The sequence below is a fragment of the Dipodomys merriami genome, unplaced genomic scaffold, assembly GCF_024711535.1.
Source record: "Dipodomys merriami isolate MVZ:Mamm:240054 unplaced genomic scaffold, mDipMer1.0.p SCAF_28, whole genome shotgun sequence".
NCBI lineage: Eukaryota > Metazoa > Chordata > Mammalia > Rodentia > Heteromyidae > Dipodomys > Dipodomys merriami.
In genome coordinates, this window is record NW_027204270.1 from 18,805,091 (window position 1) to 18,830,268 (window position 25,178).

The following is a 25,178-nucleotide window of genomic DNA, read 5'->3' on the forward strand; positions in this document are numbered from 1 at the left end:
CATTCACGCAGAGTGACATCTCAAAAATAACCAGTCAAAGGTGGGCACCAGTGGCTCATGCCTGTAATCCTAGCTACTCAGGAGGCTGAGACTTGAGGATCCTGGTTCCATGCTCAGGAAGACACATCTAACAGACATTTGTCTCTAATTAACCAGCAAAGAGCAGGAAGTAGAGATGTGGCTCAAGTTGTAGAGTGCCAGCCTTGAGAAAAAAAGCCAAGCAAGAGTGTGAGGCCCTGAGTTGAAGCACCAGTACTAAAAAAAATGCCAGCCCTAGTGGCTCACGCCTGTAATCCTAGCTACTCAGGAGGCTGAGATCTGAGGATTGCAGTTCAAAGCCAGCTCAGGCAGGAAAGTCCGTGAGACTCATTTTTTTCGTTTTTTTCTCTTTGGTTGGTCCTGGGGCTTGAACTCTGGGTTTGGGCGCTGTCCCTCAGCTCTTCAGCTCAGGGAGAGTGCTCTACCCCTTGAGCCACAGTGTCACTTCCGGTTTTCTAGTGGTTTATTGGAGATAAGAGTCTCACGGACTTTCCTGCCCAGGCTGGCTTTGAACCACAATCCTCAGATCTCAGCCTCCTGAGTAGCCAGAATTATAGGAGTGAGCCACCAACGCCTGGCTGAGACTCATTTTTTGTTAGTCATGGGGCCTGAACTCTGGGCCTGGGCACTGTCCCTTAGGTCTTCAGCTCAAGGCTAGCGCTCTACCACCTGTGCTACAGCGCTACTTTCAGCTTTTTCTGTTTATGTGGTGCTGAAGAATCAAACCCAGGGCCTCATGCATGCAAGGCAAGCACTCAACCACTGAGCCACCTTCCCAGCCCCAAAGTCTGTGAAACTCTTATCTCCAATTAACCACCAGAAAACTGGAAGTGGTGCTGTGGCTCAAGTGGTAGAGCACTCAATTTGAACTGAAAAAAAGGTTGGAGGTGTGGCTCAGAGGTGGTGCTCCTGCCTAGCAAGCACAAGGCCCTGAGTTCAAACCCCAGTACCACCATCACCACCACCACCACCAGCAAGGATGACCACAATACTTGTTCCAGGGCTGTGGGGGTCACATGGTCCCTGTAAAGTGCTGGGATAGGTATGCAGATGGAGGGGCTGTGCACAGGGGACCCACCTGTCTCTGCAGGAAGTCCACCCGGTCCTGGAGGGCCTGGGCCTGGGCCTCGCGGTCACTCAGGCCCAGGCGGCTGCGCTGCAGCTCCCCCTCGAGCGCGCGCCGCTGCAGCTCCAGCTTGATGGTGCGGCTCTCGCAGGCATCCAGCACCTCCTTCAGGCGCCGCTTGTCACTCTCCAACTTCGCCTCAGTGCCCTTCATCTTGCTCATCTTCTCCTGCAGGTGGAGGAGGCTCAAGCCCAACAGGCCCTATCTACCTGCAGTCCCTCCCACACCACACCGCCCTTAGGACAAAGCAGGCCTTGAAGAAATTGTGACTCCTGAGGGACTCTGTTTCCTCCACTGTTCACAGGGTAAGAAGATTTAAAGATCCCAGAACACTGTCGGGTTAACAGGTCATGTGACCTAGGATCATCCTCCTACCCTCTGACCCTGTGTCATGTCTGTACACTGGAAGACTGGACTGGGTGCCCACAGAGCATCAGGGAGAGGAGTGGAAAATACAGATTCCAGGGCCTTTCCCTGCTCCATGGAATTGCTTTCCAGAATGGCAGGAAGCTGCATGTGTAACCTGAGCTGAGCTGGGCAGCACTGCAGGCCCCACTGTTCTATGGTTTTAGGGGTAAATCTCTGTCCCTAGTCAGTGGTCAGGCAGTGAAGGGAACGTGGGGAGTGGAGACAGTACAGGAAGATGAACTAGGAGTCCTTCAATCCACACTTCCCCTGCAGACATGGCGGGTCAAGATGTCACTGTAGCCCTCCAATCCCACCCAGCCTAGCCCTCACTTAGGGCCCCATCCTGCCTTGTCTGGCCTAGGAGCCCCCACTCTGGCTCCTGCCCAGCTTTGTTCCTGGCCTCCTCCCGGGCCCCTGTGGCTGGGCCTGAGGCCAGAGCTGAAGCCGCAGACATAACAATTCAGTTCCAGCCTGGCCCTCAGCCAGAGGCAGGGGTGGGCTGCAGGACAGGCCTGGAAGGCCAGGAAAAGGAAAAGCAGGGGCTTTGGTTTCTAAAGGCAGGGCTGTCATCACTAAAGCACGGGCCTTCCTGCCTCAGACACACACACACACACAGCCGTGTCAAACCCAAGAACACTATTCACGTAGCTATCCAGAGACCCAGACATCATGAGAGACTATTCCTAGTGCCCCCTGTACAGAAGCCATGCACAAGAAGCAGACAGCAGACAGGCCAGAGGCTGGACTTGAGTCTGTGACTATCAGGTTCAAGCCCAAACCCTTTTCCTGCAGCTGAGTGGAAATGAGACCCAGAACTGAGTGTGCTCTTGTAGAAAAAGGCACAGGCTACTGTGGGAGACTGTAGAGAAATGGAGGGTAGGGGTTCCACATCCACTAGGGCATACAGGTTCCCCACCTGCCCCCACTGGCCCTCAGACCCTGCCCACCTGGCTGGCCCGGAGCTCGCTCTCCATGGCCTGTAAGCTCCTCTCCAGTGCAGCCACCTGGTCCAGCGTGGCCCTGCGCTCCCGCTCGCTGCGCCGCACGCTCTCCTCCTGCAGTGCCAGCTCCGCTTGGGCCCCACTCAGCCGCCCATCCACACTACGCCGGGCTGTAGCCACCACCAAGTCCCATCAGGCCTGACACAGCCCTGAGACCTGAGCCAGGCCACAGAAGCCCAGCCTGCATCCCACCGACCACACACAGCCTGCATGCTTGTCTGTGCCCAATAACTGCAGGTCTGGACAGAGGGTGAGGCTGACCTGAAAGGACTCCTGGAGGAGACAGCCTAGAGCCAGGTCATGGACTAGGGCAGGGCCAATCCCGGCCTCCCACCTTAGTATCCAGGGGCACAGAGAGCAGAGGTCCTGGGATCAGCCTCACCTTCCTCACTCTCAGACACGGTCTTCTGCAGCTGCCTGACCCGCACTACAGCGCTGTCCCTCTCAGCCTCCACCTCAGCCAGCTGACCATTCAGGGCCCTGGTCTGGGCCCGGAGTTCATCCTAGAATCCCAATGCAAAAATGGATAGTCCAGCTGTGACAACCTGCAGCCCCTGCAGGGCCCCAGCTCCCAGCCTAGCCCTCCACGCCCGGGCTCACCCGCTCTCGCTGGGTGCTCTGCAGCTCCTGCAGGAAGTCCCGGAGGGCTCCCCGCACCGTCTCTGGGTCCAGGTCTGGAGACACTGGGGAGGTGACAGGTCCTGGGGATGGTGGCTCAGACCCAGGGCTGTGTTCCAAAGGGTTGAGGCTGCTGAGTCCATCCCCACTTCCTGGAAGAGAACACACTCAGGGATGCAGGAGCCCTAGGCGATGGTGTCCCATGCATCCTGTACCTGCTGTGTTCAGGAGTGTGTATGAGCCTCCTAGAACAAACCAGGCCACAGTACCCTCTTGCTTAACACCTCTCGCCAGCCCTCACAACCTTCACACAAGCTCAGCTTATTTGCTATAGCTTAGAAACTTTGTTGCCTTCTCCCGCATCATCCTCTCATCTTATATGAGCTGGCCACTCTGCATCGGTCACCTTTAGCTCTCATGTTCTAGAACATTCTAGAACATTCCCTGTTCTGGCCCTGAGGCCTTCATGCATGCTACTCATTCTTCTGTTTCTCAGTACCCAGTCCATTTGTTAGGCTACTTCTTAGAGGTCTCCCTGACCTTGAGAGGTCCTAGGGGTCTGATATCTCCTCCCCACTCCACCCATGTCAGGAGGGCTAGGACATTATTCTTGTCTACCATGGTGTCCCCAGGACCCAGGCCATGGGTGGCACCACCAGCCTTATTTTTTTGCCAGTCCTGGGGCTTGAACTCAGGGCCTGGGCACTGACACTGAGCTTTTAGGCTCAAAGATAGTGCTCTACCACTTGAGTGAGTCACTTTTGGTTCTTTGGGTGCTTAACTGGAGATAAGAGTCATGGAGGGGCTGGGAAGGTGGCTCAGTGGTAGAGCGCTTGCCTTGCATGCCTGAGGCCCTGGGTTCGATTCCTCAGCACCACATAAGCAAAAAGAAAAAAAGCCAGAAGTGGCACTGTGGCTCAAGTGGTAGAGCGCTAGCCTTGAGCTGAAGAGCTGAGGGACAGCGCCCAAGCCCAGAGGTCAGGCCCCACGACTGGACCCCAAAAAAAAAAAAAGAGTCATGGACTTTCTTACCCATGCTGGCTTTGAACTATGATCCTTAGATCTCAGCCTCCTGAGTAGCTAGGATTATAGGCGTGAGCCACTGGTACCCAGTTCATTTGGACTTTTTGAAACAGGCTCTTGCTATGTAGCAGGCTGGCCTCGAACTCTCTATCCTCCAGTCTCAGCTTCCAGGGTCCCTCAGCTAGGACTTCAGGTATGTGCCACTGCAGCGCTCCTGCTCGGACACCACTGCCATTGAAACTCTGGGCCTTATGGCAGCCTTGGCAGCCTCTGTGCTGCTGACTGCCTTCCTACAGACTCATCTTGTCCACAGTACGTAGGATCCTAGGAGGGACCAGCTGTGAACTGTGATCCTCCAGATCTCAGGCTCCCGAGTGGCTAAAATTACATGAGGTATCACTGACCAGCTCTAATCTGCTTCCCATTTCTATAGAGTTGTCAATTCTAGATCTTATACAAATAGACTCCTATTTGTCAATTTGTTACTGATGTATTTATAATGTCAAGTTTTATCTATGTTGTAGCATTTATCAAAATGTCAGTCCTTCTAAAGGCTGAGTTATATTCCATTGGATGGATAGCATGTTTTGTTTATTCTTTTGTGGTAAGCATTTCGGGTGTTAACACATACTGGCTATTGTGAATCATGTTTCAATGAGCTCTGATGTACAGATAATCTGTTGAAATAAAGCCTTCAATTATTTTGGTTATATACCTAGGGTCTTGTGGTAACTTTAGGCTTTTTGCCATTTTCCAGAGAGGCTGCACAGATCAGCAACGTCCTTTGCCTTTTTCCCTGACAGGTTCCACATCAATCACATTTCTAACTGCTGGTACTATGTCTGAACTACTAGCTCTGGGAACAGACACACCCCTGTTCTGTCTGCTGCTCGATCCCCAGTGTTTAAGGGTTCTTGGCCTGTACTAAGCACTTGAAATACTGAGTGAGAAAGAAGAAATGTGGCCCAGCAAGGCAATCAGGCTGGCTGTGCCTGTCTGGGAGCGGTTTCATCATCCTAGGCCTGCTATAGCCTCCCTGAGCTCAGATGGGAGGCTGAGGACTAGAGAGGGCAGGGTTCAAAAACTCAGAAGAGGAGTTGGAAAATGAAGAACCTTTCCTAGCTAGACAGATCAGTGAGGGGAAGAGCTTGGTGGGGGCGTGGCCAAAGGAGGGTGGGCCCTACGAAGGCAAACGCAGTGGTGCAGTGGGCATGGCCTCCCCAGTACCAGCCTGTATGCATTGCTCCCCACCCTCCCAGCCTCACCTCCTACAGGTGCATCCCGGGCAGGGGAGCCCAGGGCTAGGGAGCCCAGCACTGGCCTGGGGGCTGGGCTGGGAGCTCGGCCTAGACCCAGGCCTCTGCGCAGGGCAGAGCGCAGGCCACCCAGCTGGGTCTCCGCCAAGCGCCGCTGTGCCTCCACGCGGGCCAGCTCCGCCTCCAGGCCCTGTGCCCGACCCTCGGCTGCACTCAGCCTCAGTGCCAGCTCCGTAGCCTCAGCCCGGGCTGCCTCCAGCCTCAGCTCCAGTCCTCGGGCGATGTCCAGCTGCTTCTTCTCAGCGCCACGTGCCTCCTCCAGAGAGCTCTGCAGACCTCGCTCTCGGGCCCTGAACTCGCCCTCCTGCTCCTGCAGCTTCCGCTGGGATCCCTGGAGCTGGGGCAGGGCAAAGCCAGAAGGTGAGGGCCACAAGGCCACCCCCACCTACCTGGCCCAGCTTGGTGCCCACTACCCCAAGTGGCCACACCTATTCTTTAGTGATCTCCACCCAAGCAGGAGGGAGCAATAACAGTGTGGGATTCATCTTCTACCTTTTCCTTAGTGTGTACCCAGTTTATCAGTAATAGCAGCTAATCTATAATAGACAGGACTTGACAGTACCAGGCTCCCAAATAAACGCACTACTATGAGTCATCCTAACTCTACAATGATAACAGTGAGGCACAGGGAAGGTAACTAGTCTGAGGACACCCAGCTTTTGTGCTACAGAGCAAGGAGTCAGAGCCTGACACTCTGGTTTCAAAGGCTGTTCTTGGCCTTTGGGCACACAAAACTTAATAATTATCTCCACACCATTGGAGTGGGCAGTGTGTGGCTACCCAAACACAAACACCACCCTTTGCTTTAGAGAATAAGCACCATCAGTTCACTGGAATTCCATGTACTGACCACCAACCACCTGGAGCCAGGCATTGGGCCAGTGTCTTTCCTTCCACCACTCCTGCTGCGCTGGCTCCTCTCCCACAAGCACACTAAAGCACAGAGATTAGGAGACTGGATCACACAGCAGAGTCACAGCAGTGAAACAGCCACAAAAGGCTGAGTGGAGAAAGTGCAGGCTTTTACGGGTCAGACAGATCTGGGCAGCTGTGTGATGTTGGGTAGGTGCCTTGGCTTCTCTGTACCTCGGTGTTTGGTTCTCCTAGTAAATGTGGCTAGCAGGACCTGCTGTATGGGGCTGCTGAGAGAATCAAACAAGGTTGCCTTTGTGTCCACATACATTACGCCCACAGTTATTAGAGGAAACTCTGGGAGTGGAAGATAATCACAAGTGCTAGGGAGGGCATTCTTAAAGGACTCCAGCCCTGGAGGACCCATGTACTTTGTGCTGGAGGGAGAAAGAAGGTAGAGAGCACCCCCCACCTCCAGGCAGTCTGCCCTCCTGTCCAGTTACCTCCTGCCGCAAGGCCTCCAGGCTGGCCTCACCCTTCATTATTCTCTGCTTGAGGCCCAGGGCTTCCCGCCTGCTCTCCTTCTCAGCCCGCTCACCCAGAGCCAGGCGGCCCTGCAGCTCTGCCAGCTCCCGGCCCAGCCTGGTATTATCAGTGTCCAACATCTTCATCTGTGAGAAAGAGAGAGCAGCAAATGGTGAACTGCGCCCCTGTGCCCTGGCCAGTCCTGGCCCAGGGGACACTCAAGACCCCCTGGTCTTGGGACACACATATCAGCTACCACTCCAAAGGCAAGGGGAGCCAGACTTGAGCAACCTCACCAATGGCCATGTTGGGCCCCAACAGATCTGGAGTTCAAGTAGGTGGGGGAAGGGAGCCAGGGAATTGAGCCCTAATCAGATTTGAAGTTCCACGGGGCAGGAGCCCCAGCCCTGGGGCCACCTGTCATCTGCAAATACAATTCAGATGTTTGATGTGCTTACCCTATGTCTAGCTGTGCTAAGTAAGCAACTTCCTTAGGGCTTGAACTCAGAGCCTCACACTCTCTTGGTGGCTTTGCTCATGGCTGGCCCACTACCATTTGAGCCTCCACCTCTGGCTTTTTGCTGGCTATTTGGAAAGAAGAATCTCATGGATTTGTCTGCCTAGGCTGGCTTTAAATCAAGATCCTCAGTTCTCACCTTTCTGAGTAGCTAGGATCACAGCTGTGAAACTAGCACCTGACTGTTGCTATTTCTTGTTTGCTTGGGTTGTTTTGTTTTGTTTTTGGTGGCAGTACTGGGGTTTGAATTCACTTTTGCCAAGCCACCCCAGTAGCTGGGATTATAGGCATGAGTCACCAATGCCTAGCAAGGCAAATGTTCTTACTACCGCCTTTTCAAGATACAGTCTGGCTTCTTGCCCAGTCACACCTGGACCATGATTCACATATATTAGGCTTCTCATCATAGCTAGGATAATAGTTGAGCACCATCACATTCTGCTCTCACTTGAGAAAGGGTCTTGTGAACTTTCTTGCCCAGGCTGGCTTCAAACTGTGATCCTCAGATCTCAGCCTCCCAATCCTAACTAGGATTACAGGCATGAGTTACTAGCACTGGCATATTATCCCTTTAGCATGAGAAAACTTGCTGAAGGTCACTTAGTCCACAAATAGCAGGGCTGGGATTTGATTCCAGACAAGTGGAGAGAGTTCTAGGTCTGCTCGCCAATGAGTTCAGGTGGGGACAATGCCTACCTAACTCCATGGGAGAGAGACTGAGGAGTACCTGCCGCCTGAGCTCCTGCAGCTCACGCCGGGCCTCCAGCCGAGAGCGCTCCACCTCCTGCAGCCCAGCCCGCAGCTCCCCGGCCTCCTTGCCCACAGCTGTACGCGCCTCCTCCAGAAGGGCCAGCTTCTGTTCCTTATCTTCACTGGCAAGCTTCAGGCTAGAGAGGGTGAGGCACAGGTTTCCTTGGGTAGTGGGAAGAATGGTCTGCGGCTCTATGCAAAAGGCTTCTCTCTGATCCGGGGTGCTGAGCCACAGGGCTGTGGGTAGGCCCTGGGCAGGGGAGGTGCAGTGATGCTGGGAGGGGTCTGGCTGGCATGTGTGGGAGCCGGTGGGTTCCAAGTACAGATCCAACCCTGCCTGCTGTGTCCCTCTTCTGAGTAGGAAAGCCACCTCTGATGACTCTTGTGCTAGATTGTGGCTAGAAACCAGACCATCCCCACCTGGGCAATTTCCCTGGCCCCATGGTGTGACGTCAGGTTCCAGGGGCAAAGCTGGGGGGAAGGCAGGCCTCCCAAGCCCCTACCTGATCCGCTCGCTCTCGGCCTTCTTCACAGCCGCCCGCAGTTCCTCGTTAGAGCGCCGCAGGGCCTCACGCTCCTTGACGCCCTCACTTAGGCTGCGCCGCAGCTCACTGGCCTCCAAGCGCTGGGCTTCTTGGCCCTCCTGGCTCTCCCGCACCTTGCGCTGCGCCTCTAGAAGGTCCCGCCGCAGCCCGTCACGGGTGTCCTCCAGCAGGCGCAGCTGAGTCCGCAGCTCTTCTGCCTGTGAGTCCAGTGCAGGGGCGGGGCTCCGTTAAGCTGGACTCCATGTCCATTCCTGGGTCCCGCCCCTTCCTCCGTGGTGACTCTGACCCCGGGCTGTAAGTGATGATTTGGGGCAAGGCATGCTGAGGTCTGGGCCTGAAATAATTCACTGGAGTCTTCCAGCAGATAATAGCAAGAGGGCAAGGGAACCCCACTCATCCTTTCAGCCCCTCCATGGCTCCCCTGCACACAGCAGATGCTGAGCTAGCCATCCATCACCCCCCAGATGCAGGGACAAAGCTTAACCTTCTGAGATGCCCACAGCAGGTCCAAGATAGCACATGATGGGATATCTGGGGAGCAATGGGTTCAGGCTCACCTCACGGAGGGGAGCAATGGGTTCAGGCTCACCTCACGGAGGGAGGCCTCCCGCTGGCGGCCCAGGTCTCGGGCCTGCTCCTGTAGCCTCTTTACCTCCTGGGCGTGGGCACCAGCAGCCTCCTCAAGCTGGGCCCGGAGGTCCCGCAGCTCGGATGTCAGGGCATTCACGGTGCTCTGAGACAGACAGGCGGCTCAAACTTGTTCTGAAGTGTGTCCCCCCCACTGCCTCCAGCCCCAGGGGTTAAGCTGTCCACTTCTAGCTCCAAACACAGCCCCTCTCCTTGCCTGCCAGGCCCTGCTTATTCAGTGCCTAGTGGATGCTATCCACATGGCTGGCTCTTTATCCAATAGCAGGGCTAAGGCACAGCCGTTTCATCTCTCTTGGGCAGGGGCCCCAAAGGAAGGGCTGAACCTCTGCCCCCCCACAGCCTGGAGGCTTCCACCAGGCTGCCTGGTCTATCCTCCAGGTCAGATATGCCCCCAACCCTAGTAGAGGCCAAGCTGCTTACCCGGTCCTGCTCCTGGCGGCTCTGAGCATCTCGCTTCTGCCGCTCCATTTCTAGAGAGATGGCGGCCAGACTGTGCCGTGTCCCCATCAGCTTCTCTGACAGAGCTGTCTTCTCAGACTCCTTCAGGGACAAGGCCTGGGCACGGGCAAGGGACATGGGGCTCAGTGGCCACAGGTGTAAACACCCCTCTGCTGCCTGCCATAGGCTCAACAGCACAATCAAGGCCCCTGACAAAACTTGACTTAGCTATCTATCACTGACCTGCCACACTTACAAGGAACCAGTTTGTCACTATACTGACTTTAGTGTTTATTTCTCTTTGGTAGTTTTGTGTGTGTGTGTGCTGGTACTGGCACTTGAATGCAGGGTCTGGCCATTGTCCCTTAGCATTTTCATTCAAAGTTGGCATTCTACTTCTTGAGCCACAGCTCCACTTCCAGCTTTTTGGTGGTTAATTACAGATAGAGTCGTATTGACTTTCCTGCCCAGGCTGGGAAGTCCTTAGATCTCAGCCTCTTGAACAGGGAGGGTTGTGTGCATGGCTAGCACTAGAGTTTGAACTCAGAGCTTCTTACTTAATAGGCAAGTGTTTTACCACTTAAGCCAAGCTCCCAGCCCTTTTGGCTTTATTTTTCAAACACAGCCTCATGTGGCCTCTGACCACCAGTCTCCTATCTATATCTCCTGCATGCTAGGATTACAGTGTGTACTACCACATATAGCTTATTGGTTCAGATGGTGAGGGGTGGGGGAGGAAGTCTCATTAACTTTTTGCCCAGGCTGGCCTCAAACCACAATGCTCCCAATCTCCACCAAGTAGCCAGTATTCCAAGTGTGTGCAACTATGTCCCACACTCTCTGTCTCTCTCTGTCTCTGTCTTTTGAGATAGGGTATCACTATTATCTCAGACTGGCCTGTAACTCTTGATCCTTCCACCTCAGCCTCCTGAATGCTAGAATTACAGGCATGTGCTACCATGCCATCATCCCCATCTTATAGATGAGGAAACTAAAGCTCAAAGAGGGAAAGTGACTTTCCCAGGTGACACAACAGGTGAGGGGAAATGAACACCATTTTCACTGCCTCCCCAGCATTACAGGAAAGTCAAGAATTAGCTCTCGCCAGGTACCGGTGGCTCACGCCTGTAATCCTAGCTACTCAGGAGGCTGAGATCTGAGGATCTCAGTTCAAAGCCAGCCCTAGCAGGAAAGTCTGAGAGACTCTTATCTCCAATTAATCACCAGAAAACCCAGCAGTGGCACTGCGGCTCAAGTAGCAGAGCGCAAACCTTGAGCTGAAAATCTCAGGGTCAATGCCCAGGCTCGGAGTTCAAGCCCCATGACTGGAAAAAAAAAAAAAAAAAAGAAAGAAAAAGAATTAGCTCTCAGGGAAGGCCAGTTGTGCCTGTAGTCATCATGGCAGCTGCCCAGGTGACTCCTGAGGATGCCCGAACCAGAGGGGTTGGAGGAGGGACAGGAGAGTGCAGGATGCTTTCCTAGTGTCACTGACACTGTGAGCCAGACCTGGGCCTTGTGATGTGTCCCACATCCCTCCAACTCCCATCCTGCAGGTGAGGGAACTGATGTTTGAGAGGGAACATGACCCACCCCTGGGCTCCGAGCCCCAAGACTTTCCCACAAGTCACACACCTGCTGCTTCTCACTCTCAGCCAGGAGCAGGCCCTCATCCCGTTCCTGCTGCAGGGCAGCAATCTCCTCACTCAGCTCCTCCTTCTCAGCCTCCATCCGGGCCAGCAGCTCCTCCCGCTCCCGCTGCAGCTGGCCCTGCAGCTGGGTCCGCTCTGCCTGCAGCTCCCGCCATGCTGTCTCCTGTGGTCCAGGCCCAGTCATGTGACACACCAGAAGGGGCCCAGGAAGCCCCTCCCATTTCTCAGGGGCATTCAGCAAGGGCCCAAGTGTCACACAGCTAAGAAACAGGACCAAGTCACTGTAAGGTGGGCTGTGACGAGGACACTAGGATTATGAAAGCCCTGAAAGCAGCAGCACCTGCACTGGGTCAGAGAACCCTCCAACCAGGTAAGGAGAAGCGAAGAACCCAGGCCAGGAACCTAGTCCAGGAAAGGCCGGGAAAGGTTCTGCCAAGACAGAGGGATTGTGAGAACAGTGAGGGCAGCAGGAGCCTCAAGCCCAGGTGACAAGGAATATCTAAAGTTTAGATGAAGGCCTTTCAGACATCTGTGGAACAAGGATCCGGATGAATGTGAGGAATGAATGGGTCTGGGGCCCACGGGAGGCAGAGGACATAGACAGGAGGATACAGATTCAGGGATATTCACAGGCCACACTAAGCAGAGCAGGGGACAAGAGTAGTAATGGGTTGGTATCACAGGAGTCTGGCTCACTGTGGACAGTGGGCAGGAGGAGCCCATGGGCAAAGGACAGCTCACTTAAGGAGCCAACGACAGCTGTCCGGCCCTAGGATTGGCCTCTAGAACTTGGTGAAAAGCCAGCCATGGTGGCCCTTCTTCAAGTGCTGTGCTGCCACCTGCTGGAGATATGTGGTGTCTACCAGGATCTGTGGAGACCCAGAGGGGCCCAGGGCCTCTCTACTCTATAACAGGTTCCTGAGACTGTGGAAGTAGCCCTGTCCAGGCTGGGTGCCTCAGAGCCTTGTCTTGAGGGCCACTCTGGAGAATATTGTAGTGTCAGTAAGAGCAATTTTTGTTTACCAAGTGTCAGTCTCCTTATATAGGTTATCTCACACCATCCTAGTACCTCCCATCACCTACCCCATCTCTATAAATGGGGAAATGAAGGCAGAGACCTTAGGTAGCAGCATTAGCATGTAACCAAGATCAGATTCAAATGTAGGGAAGGTAAATCCAGAGCCAGAGTTCTAGTAACTTCCCTGGCCCCTGCTTTCTTATATGCTCAGGTCCCAGAGTAATCCTCCATGTTAGCAAATGAAAGCGCACATCTGCTACACATTAGATTGGCCTTTCTCAAATGTAATTGTAGGTGAGCTGTAGCAGGGCTGGATCACCAGTGTTGACCATCAATCGGCATATTTGATAAGGACACGGGCTACAATGGTCCCACATGTCCCCAGGGCCTCGAGGGCAAACAAATGGGGAAACTGAGGATGATTTCTCTGGGGGAACAGAAGAGTCAATGAGGTGACAGTCCTGCCCACCCCCGCGCAGCTACCCAAACCTTTTCCCGCTGCAGCCGCTGCACATCTTCCTCGTGGGCTGCCCGCTGCTCCCGCAGAGAGGCCTGCGCCTCCCGCTCAGCCTGTACCAACTTCTGTGCCATCAGCTCCTTATCCAGAGCCGCTTTCTCTTCTGTGGTTATCATCTGCTGCCGCAGACCTGCCAGCTCCCCTGCACAAGGACAAGGAGTGGAGGAAAGGACAGGACAAGATCAAAACTTCCCCTGGGACAGGCTGAACCACATGGGTAAAACCTTCAGAGGAAAGAAGGTTCCCCTGGCACCTAGGCTGGGTTCCCTTGGAGAACTGACTCACCCTCTCTGAGTCTGTCTTCCCTCTGGCTGTCTCCCCTCTGCCTATCTAGAAGATTGGTAAGAAGGGTCCCACAAATGGAAAGGATGTCAGAACTATAACCACCACCATCACTGAATGCTTACTACAGCTCAGGCACTTGGGCAACACTCAAGCACAGCCATCATTTCAGCTCTAGTTTATCCTCATCCCGATGAGGCTCTGAGGTCACCAATCTCTCAAAGCTGCCCAACTTTTCATAGAATGTCTCCCTTTAACGACAGAGCACTGTAAACCGCTGTCAGCACTCATAGATGGAACACTGCCAGGTGAGCCTCACCTGGAACAGGTGAACACACTTCCCTGGGGGGGACCCAGGACCCCTAGCATTTCCCTTCCTAGATGCAGACAGGAAAATTCATTTCCATGCATAAGTAGGTGCTTAGTGTCTGGTGGACAGGGAGGGCCTGAGCACTGAGCACGGGTGGGGAACGCAAGGAGAGAGAGCAGTGGGGAAAGCGACTGATGGCTCAGCAGGGAATCAGATCCCCAAGTGCCCCAATGACGAAGAAACAGCAGCCACTGGTGGCTGAGCCAAGCCCCGGGCCAAGTTTTTCACATGCGCGCTTCACCTTGACCTGGCAACAGGTTTGGAAGGTGGTACTACCTCCTATATCAAGACCTTGTGGGCCAAAGAGCAAAGGGGTCTGGAACTCAGGTCAGCTGCACAGCTAGGTCCCACCTTCTAAGATGCCAGAATCCCACAGGATGCAGTCAGGGCCAGAGCCTGGGGTCTCCCAGCCCCTTATACCTGTCAGGGTCTCCTTGGCCAGCAGCAGGGCCTGTCCATCAGCTTCTAACTGCTCCCGACGGGCCTCCAGCTGGGCCAGCTGCCTCTGCACCTCAAACAGGCTGCTCTCTAAGGCTTCCTTCTCCAACCTGCAACATACATAATCCAAGGCCACTGCACTAGCCTTCCCAGCCCCAGGTAACCCCAGGTGGCTGAGGGTGTGGCTAGCATGGGCCTCATGCCAGCCTACCTGCCTAGCCTGTCCCAAGCTCCCTGAGCAGAAGCTAGGCAGTGTTGGCAAGCTGGGCTCCTAAGAAACTGCTCCTATGGGCCAAGCCAGAGCTTGGTCAAGATGTACCCTCCCCTCCCCGGGTAGAACCCCATCCCAGGCCCCTGTGGGAGGCTGGGCAGAGCGTGAGATCTCACCTCAAGCGTGATGCCTCCTCTGACAAGGTCCGGCCTTCACGCTCTGCTGCAGCCAGCTGCACAGCCAGGCCAGCCCGCTCCTTAGCCAGGGCTTCCTTCTCCCGGGCTGCCCGCTCCAGTGCCTCCGCCTGCCGCTGGGATTCCCGCTGGGCCTGCTCCAGCTCCTGCTCCCGCATGGTCAGCTGCCTGGAGAGCTGGCCCCACCCAGGGACTGAGCAGAATCCCCTAGAATCCCCCACCCAGTTCACCTACTTGGGATCTGGCCCAGCCCTGGCCTGGCAGACAGAAGACCTATGTTTGAGCCCAGGCTCTGCCCTGATGTGCTGTATGGAGGACAAATGACAGCCTTTTCTAGACCCGCAATGCACATGTGTGCAAAACCAAGGGCTTCCTTTACTTGGTTTTGAGAGTAACTTTGCCCCCTAAGCCTTTGGGGGAGCGGAATGAATAAAACACAGAAGGCTGCTACTCTGCAGGCCACAGCGGGAGGAGCTGCAGCTGCCTCTGGTACCCCGTGCTCCATCTTCTAAGACAGTTCTCCAGCCCTGCAGGACTGTCACTGCATGACAGCCCTGAATCCCTCAAACCCCAAGTCCCTTCCAGCTGTGAGGTCTCAGTTCTACAAGTCTCACGACAGCTCTGTGCGAGACGGAGGCTCAGGGGCAGAGTCCCCTCTGCAATGTGCTCATGTGGGATTTCTCATTAGAATGGCCCTTAGTGCTAAGACCTCTGGGCTCCAAGTTACAGATGGGGTGATGAGGAATGAAGAGGTGGGTAGCTTATTCAAGGGCTTCGGCTAATGGAGATGGGGTGGATATAAATCCAGAAACTGAGCCTGGGTGCCTGGGTTCCTCCACTCCTGCCTTGCCCCACATGTGCATGGGGCTCAGCCTACCTGGGCCAGCTGCTCCTGCAGCCAGCTGCGCTCACTGCGCAGCGTAGGGAGCTGCTGCTCCAGCGCCTCCCGGGCTTGCTCAGCTACGTGCAGGGAGCCCTCCAGGCCCTGCCGTTCCACCTCCTGCTCTAGTCGCAGCTGCTCCAGCCGTTCCTGCTCCTCCAGTGCCAGGGTGGCCTCATGTTGGGCCTGCTGCTGCCTGCCCAGCAGGGCTGCCTTTTCCTCCTCCAGCTGGAGGGGATGGGTGAGGGTAAACAAGGGTCCTTCCCAGGATCAGGGATGCCTCTTCCACCCTCCTAATGATCCCAGCTAGTCACCCATAGGTGCCCTAACAGACCTGCCTTTCTAAATACATGAGAAAGAATATGGAGACAAACCAAGACAGGAGAGGCAGATACTAGGTCAGAAAGGCACAGAGTATAGGGTGTGGGGTGGTACAGTGGGGTCTCTGGGTAGGGGAGGGCAGGTAGAGCCAATGCAGTGCCCACAGTACGCGGTGTACCTGGGCAACATGACGGTTCAGCTCCAGCTTGTCCTGGGCAAGGCTTTCATTGAGGGCACTCAGCTTGGACAAGGAGTCCCGCAGGGAGGCCTCTTCTGCCCTCAGCTTGGTCAGGGACAGCTCAAGCTCCACACGGCCAGCCTCTGCCTGTGGGTGGGGACCAGACAGTAGTGCCACTCAGACAGGGAGAGATGGATAAATGGGGAGAGACAAGAATGGAGACAGATCCTCCAAGGTGGGGCAGGGAGCTAAGAGTAAGATGTAAGGAGCTGGGAAAGATCCCTGCAGAGGAGGGCTGTAGCCTAAGAAGCCCAGTGAAAGAAGAGACCCAAGACAAGGCTGCTCAAGATTAGCCCTGCCAGGCAGAGCTATAAGTCAAGAGGATCCCCAACTGGATATCCAGGATCCAGACTGCAAGGAGGGGGCAGGCCCTGATGAGGCCTCTCAGTACCGTGGCCCCAACTCTCAGAGACCCAGATGGGACTGGGTAACCAACAACACCTGTGTCCAGAGATAGACTGAATGACCCTGTGCTCCAGGCACTGGCCCCAGGGATATGCCATTACTGGAAGTCAGTCCAATGCTGGCCAGGGCCAGAGGTCAATCTGTGGCCAGTGAGAAGATTCAAGTCTATGGCTATGCAGCCAACAGCGACCCACCTTGGTCAGCACCTCGGCCACCTCAGCTTTTTCAGCCTGCAGCATGTCCCGTTGCAGTGTGGTACAGCTCAGCGCCTCCCTCACCTCCACCAGCTCCTTCGCCAGCCCTGAGCGCTTCACCTCCAGCTGCTCTAGCTGTTTATGGCTATGAGACAGAAGATAGGAGTGTCTCCTGTCACTTCCTTCCCCTGAGCTCCGACACCCTGCGGGGTGCTATGACAGACTGAAGCAGGAGCCTGGGGACAGAGCCTCCCCCATAAGGACAACCAAGCCTCTTAGCTCTGCGACACTGGACTGGGCATCGATATTCACAAGGGCAAAATGGAGTAGCAGCTGCTTTATGCAATTGTCCTGAGGATGCCAGGCACAGGCTCACACCTGTAATCCTAGCTACTCAGAAGGCTGAGATCTGAGGATCGTAGTTTGAAGCAGCCTGGGCAGAAAAGTCCTTGTTAGACTCAAAAACCAGAAGTGGAACTGTGGTTCAATGTGGTAGAACATTAGCCTTGAGCAGAAGAGTTCAGGCACAGTGCCAGGCCCTGAGTTCAAACCCCACAACCAACAGAAAAAAAAAAAAAGAAAGAAAAGAAAAGAAAGAAATTGTCGTAAGGATAAAACATGATTACGATGCAGGAAGTACTTCAAACATTACCTGACACATCTTTCTAGGGATCCTGAGAAACGGGAATAATATCCACTACCACATCATACTAAACACCATCACGGATGCACTTAGATCTCAGAGAGGTAAGCAGTGCGGGTTTAAATCCTGGTTCTTATACTAGTTGTGTGTCCTGTGGCAAGTTTCAGGACCTCATTGTGCCTCAGTTTCACTCTCATGAAAAAGGAGATAGTACTTTGTACATCAGAGCTCTAGCATCACGGTAAAAAACCTGCGCCTAAAATGGTAATAATATAACTGTAACATGCCATTGTCACTTTCAATTTTAAAAATACAAGTATCAAGCTAGGTGCCAATGCCTCATGCCTGTAATCCTAGCTATTCAAGAGGCTGAGATCTGAGGATTATAGTTCAAAGCCATCCCAGACAGATAAATCCAAGAGAATCTTATCTCCAGTTAACCACCAAAAATCTAGAAGTGGAAGAGCCTTGATAGAAAAGCTAGGGGAGGGGGCTGGGAAGGTGGCTCAATGGTAGAGTGCTTGTCTTACATGCCTGAGGCCCTGGGTTCGATTCCTCAGCACCACATAAGCAAAAAGAAAAAAGCCGAAGTGGCGCTGTGACTCAAGTGGTAGAGCGCTAGCCTTGAGCTGAAGAGCTGAGGGACAGCACCCAGGCCCAGAGTTCAGGCCCATGATCGGACCGCCCCCCCCAAAAAAAAGAAAAGCTAGGGGACTGCACCTAGGCCCTGAGTTCAAGCTCCAATACTGGTAACCCTCAAAAAAAAAATTAGTATCATTAATATTGCTACTTTTAAATGTTGCTTTTATTCTCCTCCCAATTTTCTCATCCCACGTCAGTGACATACTCCCTGAACCCCAAAGTGGGGCAGGTTGGAAGATCCTGCATGAGTAGTGCCCAAGGCCTCCTTAGGCTGACTCATGGTGCTTGCCAGTCCCAGAGATGCCATGGAAACCCAGGGGTGCACTGGACTAGCCCTGACCAGGAGGCAGGGAGGGGCCCACCTGCGCTCCAGCTCCCTGCGTGCACGGGCTCCATCTTGCACGGCATCCTCCTGCTCTTCCTCCAGCTGGTCCCGCTGGCGCCGCAGCTCCTCATGTGCGGCCTGAAGCTTCTCCAGCTCCTGGCGCAGCTCATCAGCCTGCTGCTGAGCCACCTGCAGACTGTGGGCCAGGCTGCCCTTCTCCCTACAGCACAGGAACAGGGAGCAGAGGGCTCTTCTGGAGCTGCTCCCTTCAGGAAGGTGGCTGGGTGGCCACCCTAGCCACAGGTTATAGCTTCTGTCCTCCAAGACACCTGCCTCCTGGAAGCCTTGCTGACGCTGCCTGTATTGATTCATCTTAGTCCCAGCTCCCAGAACAGGAACCTGCCTTCCTTCCCCAGCTGCTCACATGGAGGCCAAGGGGTGGACAGAGGTACTAGCAGGTAACTTCACCAGGTGCAAGAGACCAGGACTGGCTTCTGGGACCCACAGACAATTTTGTGCCAGTTCTGCTAGGCCATGTGGCCAGGAAATCTCACACTAGGTATCTATCACCTTTGATTCTGGGAAGCCTAGGAGAGAAAGATCTGTCCAGACCTGAGAGGAGGCAGCCACTGGACAACAACCCAGAAGGCTTGCAGACAGCTACCATCTTCCCCAGTAGTCATGAGCAGCGTTGGGGTCTGTATCTATAATACCTCCATCCAGGCCAAAAAATTGAAGTTTAGGGCTGTCCTCCTGTGTCATCTGAAGTGGCATCCCCTAAATATACTATATACCAAAGCAAGCAGTGGGTGGGGAAAAAACTCAGAACATGCTATTAAAGTAAAAATAGCAAAATGCAAAAAAGGATGTTCACTGTGAACATAGCTATTTAAAAAGCCCATCTTGTGGCTCATATCTATAATCTCAGCTACTCGAAAGGCAGAGATTAGAAAGATGGCTCACAGACTAGGCAAAAAATTAGTGAGAACCTCATGTCCACCAACTAGCCAAGTGTAGTGGCATGCACCTATAATCCCAGCTATAGGGGAGGCATAGGTAGAAGAAGGTCTGTCTGTACCAGCACTCGGCAAAAACTCAAGACCCTATCTGAAAAATAAAAAATAAAAAATAAAAAAAAAAGGGTTTGGGTATGTGACTCCAGCAGTAGAACATGTGCCTAGTAAGTTCAAGGAGCTGAATCCAAAACTCAGTATAGCCAAATAAATAGCCAATCTCCTCCTATACATAAGAATCATGGGCTTGTTACCAGATGGACCCAAATTCCAATTTCTACCTTGCTGTTCCCTATCATTCACAGTTTGAGTTTGGGAAGGTCTCTCAGCTTTCCTACAATGACAGTTTCAACCTACAGCAGTTACATATATTCATATGAAGGGCATACTCACATTCATTCATACGAAACCATTAGAAAGGGTCTGGCACACAGTAGGCCTTCCTATATATCTACTGTATTACTTTGCTGCCAGGAAAGGGTGAGCTCAAATCAGTAATCTATGAGGATAGGGTGGGCAGGAGAGGTGATAATAAGATCCTTTTTTTATTTCCCCTCCATTTTTCAAATTTTTGTTAAATACTTCTATTTAGAAAAGAAAAATCAAAAACCAAAAACCATTAGGTAGAGCTAGGAATGTGGCTTAGTGATAAGAATGTTTGCCTAGCATACATGAGTCCCTGGGTTTCATTCCTCAGTACCACATAAAAAAGCCAGAAGTGGTGTTGTGGTTCAAGTGGTAGAGTGCTATCACTGAGCAAAAGAAGCTCAGGACAGTGCCCAGGCCCTGAGTTCAAACCCTAGAACTGGAAGAAAAAAAAAAAACAATTAGGTAGCCAAAATGGGATGTGATTTTTTTTGGGGGTGGGGAGTCGGTTGTGGGGCCTGAACATAGGGATTGGGCATTGTCCCTAAGCTCTCTTGCTCAGTGCTAATGTTCTACCAGTTTGAGCCACAGTTCTACTTCTGGTTTTCTGGTGGTTAACTGGTGGTAAGAATCTCATGGACTTTTCCTGCCCCAGCTGGCTTCCAACCTTGATCCTCAGATCTCAACATCCTGAGTAGTTAGAATTAGAGACATGAGCCATCAGTGCCCAGTGGGATGTCATTTTTTCTGCTTAAAAATTTCCAAGATGCTGTCCATAATAGCCAAGATATGGAAACACAGATGCCCCACTACAAATGAGTGGATGCAAAAATTGTGGTACCTATATACAATGGAATATTATGCAGCCATTAGAAAGGACAAAATAGGGGCTGGGAAGGTGGCTCAGTGGTAGAGCGCTTGCCTTGCAATGCATCAGGCCCTGGGTTCGATTCCTTAGCACCACATAAACAAAAAGAAAAAAGCTGGAAGTGGCGCTTGTGCCTCAAATGGTAGAGCCCTAGCCTTGAGCTGAAGAGCTGAGGGACAGCGCCCAGGCCCAGAGTTCAGGCCCCACAACTGGACCCAAAAAAAAAAAGAAAGGAAGAAAGGACAAAATAATGGCATTTGCAAGGAAATGGATGGAACTAGAGCAAATAATTTTGAGCGAGTAAGTCAAGAGCAAAGAGCCAAATGGCACATGGTCTCCCTAATACGTGGATGCTAAAGCCAAAATGCAAAAAAGCTATGACAAAGTAAACAGGACTGGAGAAACAAAGGACTTTCACTCGTCATATCATTGCTAAATGACTCCATGTTCTTGACCACATATATAGTGTATGTATGTGCGCATCTGAGGGAATCTAGGAGGAGGACACAGAATCAGAGGGAAACTGGGGCTGGGAAGGTGGCTCAGTGGTAAAGCGCTTACCTTGCATGCATGAGGCCCTGGGTTCGATTCCCCAGCACTACATAAGCAAAAAGAAAAAAAGCCAGAAGTGGCACTGTGGCTCAACTGGTAGAGCGCTAGCCTTGAACTGAAGTGCTAAGGGACAGTGCCCAGGCTCAGAGTTCAGGCCCCATGACCGGACCCCCCCAAAAAAAAGAATCAGAGGGAAACGGGAAAACATACAACAGAGGGGACAATCAGCTGCACTGACATAGATAAAAATGAACTAAGCAACTCAGAGGCAGCGATGGGAGGGAGGAAATGAGAATGAAAGAGGGGACAGCTTACACTAAGCAAAAGGAAAAAAGTGTAAATATCACATGATGTAGAAGAAATTGTTGTATCGTCAAAGCTCATAGAACACTCAAACTTTATACAACATGATAATGACAATTTGCCTTGTGAAGGTCAAAATGTGTTTGTGACTTTAAGTATCACTACTCCACAATACTGTGAAATATATGAAATTTATGTAATCACCTAATGTCAAAAAAAAAAAAATTCCAAGATGAAGCCAGGTATTGGTGGCTCATACCTGTAATCCTAGCTACTCAGGAGACTGAGATCTGAGCATCAAGGTTGGAAACCAGCTGGGGCAGGAAAAGTCCATGAGACTCATCTCCAGTTAACCACCAAAAAGGTAGAAGTAGAATTGTGGTTCAATTGTAGAATGCTAGCCTTGGCCAAAAAGAGCTCAGAGACAGCATCCACACTCTAAAAAAAAGTTCAAGTCTCAGGATCGGAACACACACAAATACAAAATGTCTCCAAGATGGTTGGGGATGCAGCTCAGCAATAGAGTGCTTCCTAGAATGTGCTAGGCTGTGTGTTCAATCCCCAACACCAGAAAATAGATAAATAACCTCCAGGAAACAAGTCTAGAACAGGGAAAACAACAGAATTCTCTAAGGTATTAATATGTTCTACAGCTATGTGTGACTCTGGAGCATTTGAAATGTGACTAATGTAACTGAGGATCTGAATTTTCACTTTCTTGAAGTTTTGACTTAAGTTATTATTAGTAGTAGTGTTGTAGTACAGGGGAATGAACCCAAGGTCCTAATAGGGAAGAGCTCTAATACTTGAGCCACACCCTGGCACTTTTAATAGGCAGTAGTGAGCCCCATACAATAGAGAGCCTCACGCCAGTGGCTCACTACAGCTACTCTGTGGCTGAGGAGCTGTAATCCCAGTTATTCAGGAGACTGAGACTGGCTTAAAGCTAGCCCGTGTAGGAAAGTCTGTGAGATTCTTTTTTTTTTTTTTTTTTTGGGGGGGGGGGTCCGGTCGTGGGGCTTGAACTCTGGGCCTGGGTGCTGTCCCTCAGCTCTTCAGCTCAAGGCTAGCACTCTACCACTTGAGCCACAGTGCCACTTCCGGCTTTTTTCTTATGTGGTGCTGAGGAATCAAACCCAGGGCCTCAGGCATGCAAGGCAAGCACTCTACCACTGAGCCACCTTCCCAGCCCAGTCTGTGAGATTATCTCAAATTAACCACCAAAAAGCCAGAAGTCAAGCTGTGGCTCAAGTGGTATAAGTCTAGCCTTAAGCACAAAAGCTCAGGGACAGTGCCCAGGCCCTGAGTTCAAGCCCCAGTACTGGCACCAAAAGGAGAAAAAAAAAGGCAATTATGGCTAGTTGTGATCTATCTATTAGAGTCAGGCCTTAGCTCTGCTTGGCTTGGAGGGACCTCAGTCTCAGACACTAATCAAACCAACCCCCACCCAACCTCCCCAAATTCCCTGCACACCTGCTCAGGAGGTCATTGGCACTGCGCAGCCGCTGGGCCTCATGCTGGGCATCCTCTTGGGCCTGGGTGGCACCATCTGTCTTATCCCGCAAGAGCTGCAGCTGCTCCTCTAGGGCTCGCCGCTCACCCTCGCTGTCACTAAGCTGCTTCCGCATGGTGCCCAGCAGGTCCTGGCTTGCTTCATAGCGCCCGCGCATGTCCTAGACCAGAGTGGGGGTGTCACCGGAACAGGGGAAGCTCATCTATGTTGTGCTAGTTCCATAAGAACCATGTGAGCAAATTCCACTTCTATTTTGTGCTCGAGCCAAACTTCTGAGCCCTCACCTCCCTGGGGGCCTAAGTGATTCCAAGCTGAACCCCCAGGAGATCAGAAAAAAAAAACAACACCTATGTTTTTTCTCCTGGACTTTGACTCCACCCCTAAAGCACCCAGGTTCCTCCCCCTTGCATTCTGGTTCCATTCAGACTACGGGGCCTCTGCCCCAGGTTCCCAAGCTCCTCTCATCCTCTACTCTGATTCCTCCTCCCAGACCTTTTCTGCTAGGTTCTGGTTTGTACAGTCCTGGACTGTATGACCAGCTCCTCCCAAACCAGGTTCCACACCCATGGCCAAACACCTCCCATGCAGAGCTGAGATTGGGTCCCAGGGCTCTGCCCGTTCGCCTCCCCCCTTCCCCTCCTTAATATTTCTCAGGGTCTTGGCCCCACTCCTAGGCCCTAAGCCCCAGGCCCCACGTGCAGGGGAATGCTCTGGCTCCCTACCTGGACCTGCAGCTGGCGCTTGTGCAGGGCAGAGTGGATCAGGATGAGAGTGGAGGAGTCAGAGCAGGCGGGAGATGGGCCTCGGCGTGGTGATCGGCCACGGCCTGGTGAGGCACGCCGTGGTGGAGACGGGGTCCGTGGTCCTGAGAGCCCTCGCAGACTGCCGTCAGAGACATCGGCTGTGCGATCGGAGCCACTTAGCTGGATGCCACTATCAGAGTCAGACAGGACGGCCTGGAGGTGGGTGGCACAGGAGGCAGGATTGGGGAACCATGGCGTTAGCTGGGTAGGTAAGTTAGTCTAGGTAAGTTAATACCTCTTCAAAGTGTCCTTGCTGGTAGGCACCAGTAGTTCACACCTGTATTCCTAGCTAATCAGGAGGCTGAGATCTGAGGATCAGCCCTGGCAGGAAAACTCTGTGAGATGTTTATTTCCAATTAACCTACAAAGAGCTGAAAGTACAACTGTGGCTCAAGTGGTAGAGCACTAGCCTTGAGCAAAAAAGCTCAAGGAAGGTGCAAAGTTCTGAGTTTAAGCCCCAGGACCAGAACCCTTAACCCTTCACCACCCCCCCACGAAGTTCCTTTGCTCAAAGCAGCTTTCCTGAGTGCACCCCCTTTACCAGCACTGCCCACAGCTAGGCAGGCTAGCAGGTAAGGTGTCTATTGGAAAGATATCATTCAGTATGTCTATCCAGTACTGTCTGTGGCTCCCAGAGCAGAAGCCAATGAGCTAGAAGAGCTGTGGGACAGCAGCATGAAGATTCCTAGCCCCACACCCCTTCCAGTTCGGTTCAGTGGGCCCAGGATGGCATGCCAGCTCTACAAAGGAGTTTCGTCCCTACCTGTGCCAAATCCCTCAGAGTCTGCTGCAGTCCCTCTCCATCCTCCACCTCCAGGGCTGCCTGCTCCTGGAGTGAGACAAAGAAACAGTGGTCACAATTTGGTCCTAGGTGAGACTCTATCTGCCCTCCACCCTTCAGGTGGCCTCAATGTGGGCCCCACAAGCAGCCCTGCTGCCCTCAATGAACAGATGAGGAGCCGAGAAGCAGGGCCTTATCTCAATCATAAAAACGCCTGGAGAAGAGCCCAGGCCCAGACACAGAGGGAACCAAGTCAGGCAGTAAGTGCCCTGGAAAGGCATCCCTCTGGTGGGGAGGTGGAGGAAGGACTCTCTTGTCTCCAGGCTCGGGGCCTTCCAGGACTTGGTTTCCTCATGGTATAGTGAGTGGGATGTGAGGATCAACGTCCTTACATCAGCCTGGTGCCTGCTCTGACGGGTGACACCAGGTCTGAATGGGATGCGCTGGAGGCCCAGTCCTAAGTCTGTGGCCATGGCTCTGGTTGGTCCCAGGGGCTATATCTCACCAGGGCCTCCAGCTTCTCCGACAGTGTCTTGTTCACCTGATCCTTCTCCAGGTTCTGGTTCTGGAGGCGCTCCACTGCCAGAGCCAGCTCTGTCACTCTAGAGGTAAAGAAGCAACAGAAGAATGAGGTAACCGCCCAGCTTCTCCTCAAATCCACCAGCTTGTATCCTTCATGCTTCTCCCCTCCCCAGCTATGTGATCTTGAGCACAACCCCTGGGACCTCAGGCTTCCCATTTGTAAAATAAAAATGAGGAAAACAGTCTAGGACTTCCTCAGGAGGCAGGAGTTGGGGGTCATGGGAGATTGAAGTACTGGCAAGGTACACTCATGTACACTCGGCA

General features: G+C 52.9%; 1 protein-coding gene across 2 annotated transcripts in view; it reads right to left on the reverse strand.

Annotated features, from left to right (window-relative positions):
* Window positions 1-25,178, reverse strand: part of Crocc (ciliary rootlet coiled-coil, rootletin) — a 42,130-nt gene that overhangs the window by 5,607 nt on the left and 11,345 nt on the right. For both annotated transcript variants that reach the window (XM_070037840.1, XM_070037839.1), the window contains 22 exons: window positions 24,838-24,934; window positions 24,315-24,380; window positions 23,471-23,704; window positions 22,709-22,908; window positions 18,171-18,353; window positions 16,524-16,668; window positions 15,865-16,011; window positions 15,363-15,593; window positions 14,468-14,661; window positions 14,063-14,190; window positions 12,963-13,132; window positions 11,439-11,618; window positions 9,789-9,923; window positions 9,310-9,453; window positions 8,679-8,917; window positions 8,153-8,312; window positions 6,887-7,054; window positions 5,481-5,868; window positions 3,175-3,344; window positions 2,957-3,077; window positions 2,521-2,684; window positions 1,118-1,333 (listed from right to left, as the gene is read on the reverse strand). In XM_070037840.1, coding sequence (XP_069893941.1) covers window positions 1,118-1,333; window positions 2,521-2,684; window positions 2,957-3,077; window positions 3,175-3,344; window positions 5,481-5,868; window positions 6,887-7,054; window positions 8,153-8,312; window positions 8,679-8,917; window positions 9,310-9,453; window positions 9,789-9,923; window positions 11,439-11,618; window positions 12,963-13,132; window positions 14,063-14,190; window positions 14,468-14,661; window positions 15,363-15,593; window positions 15,865-16,011; window positions 16,524-16,668; window positions 18,171-18,353; window positions 22,709-22,908; window positions 23,471-23,704; window positions 24,315-24,380; window positions 24,838-24,934 — 3,880 coding nt within the window. The remainder of the gene's footprint in view (window positions 1-1,117; window positions 1,334-2,520; window positions 2,685-2,956; window positions 3,078-3,174; window positions 3,345-5,480; window positions 5,869-6,886; window positions 7,055-8,152; window positions 8,313-8,678; window positions 8,918-9,309; window positions 9,454-9,788; window positions 9,924-11,438; window positions 11,619-12,962; window positions 13,133-14,062; window positions 14,191-14,467; window positions 14,662-15,362; window positions 15,594-15,864; window positions 16,012-16,523; window positions 16,669-18,170; window positions 18,354-22,708; window positions 22,909-23,470; window positions 23,705-24,314; window positions 24,381-24,837; window positions 24,935-25,178) is intronic.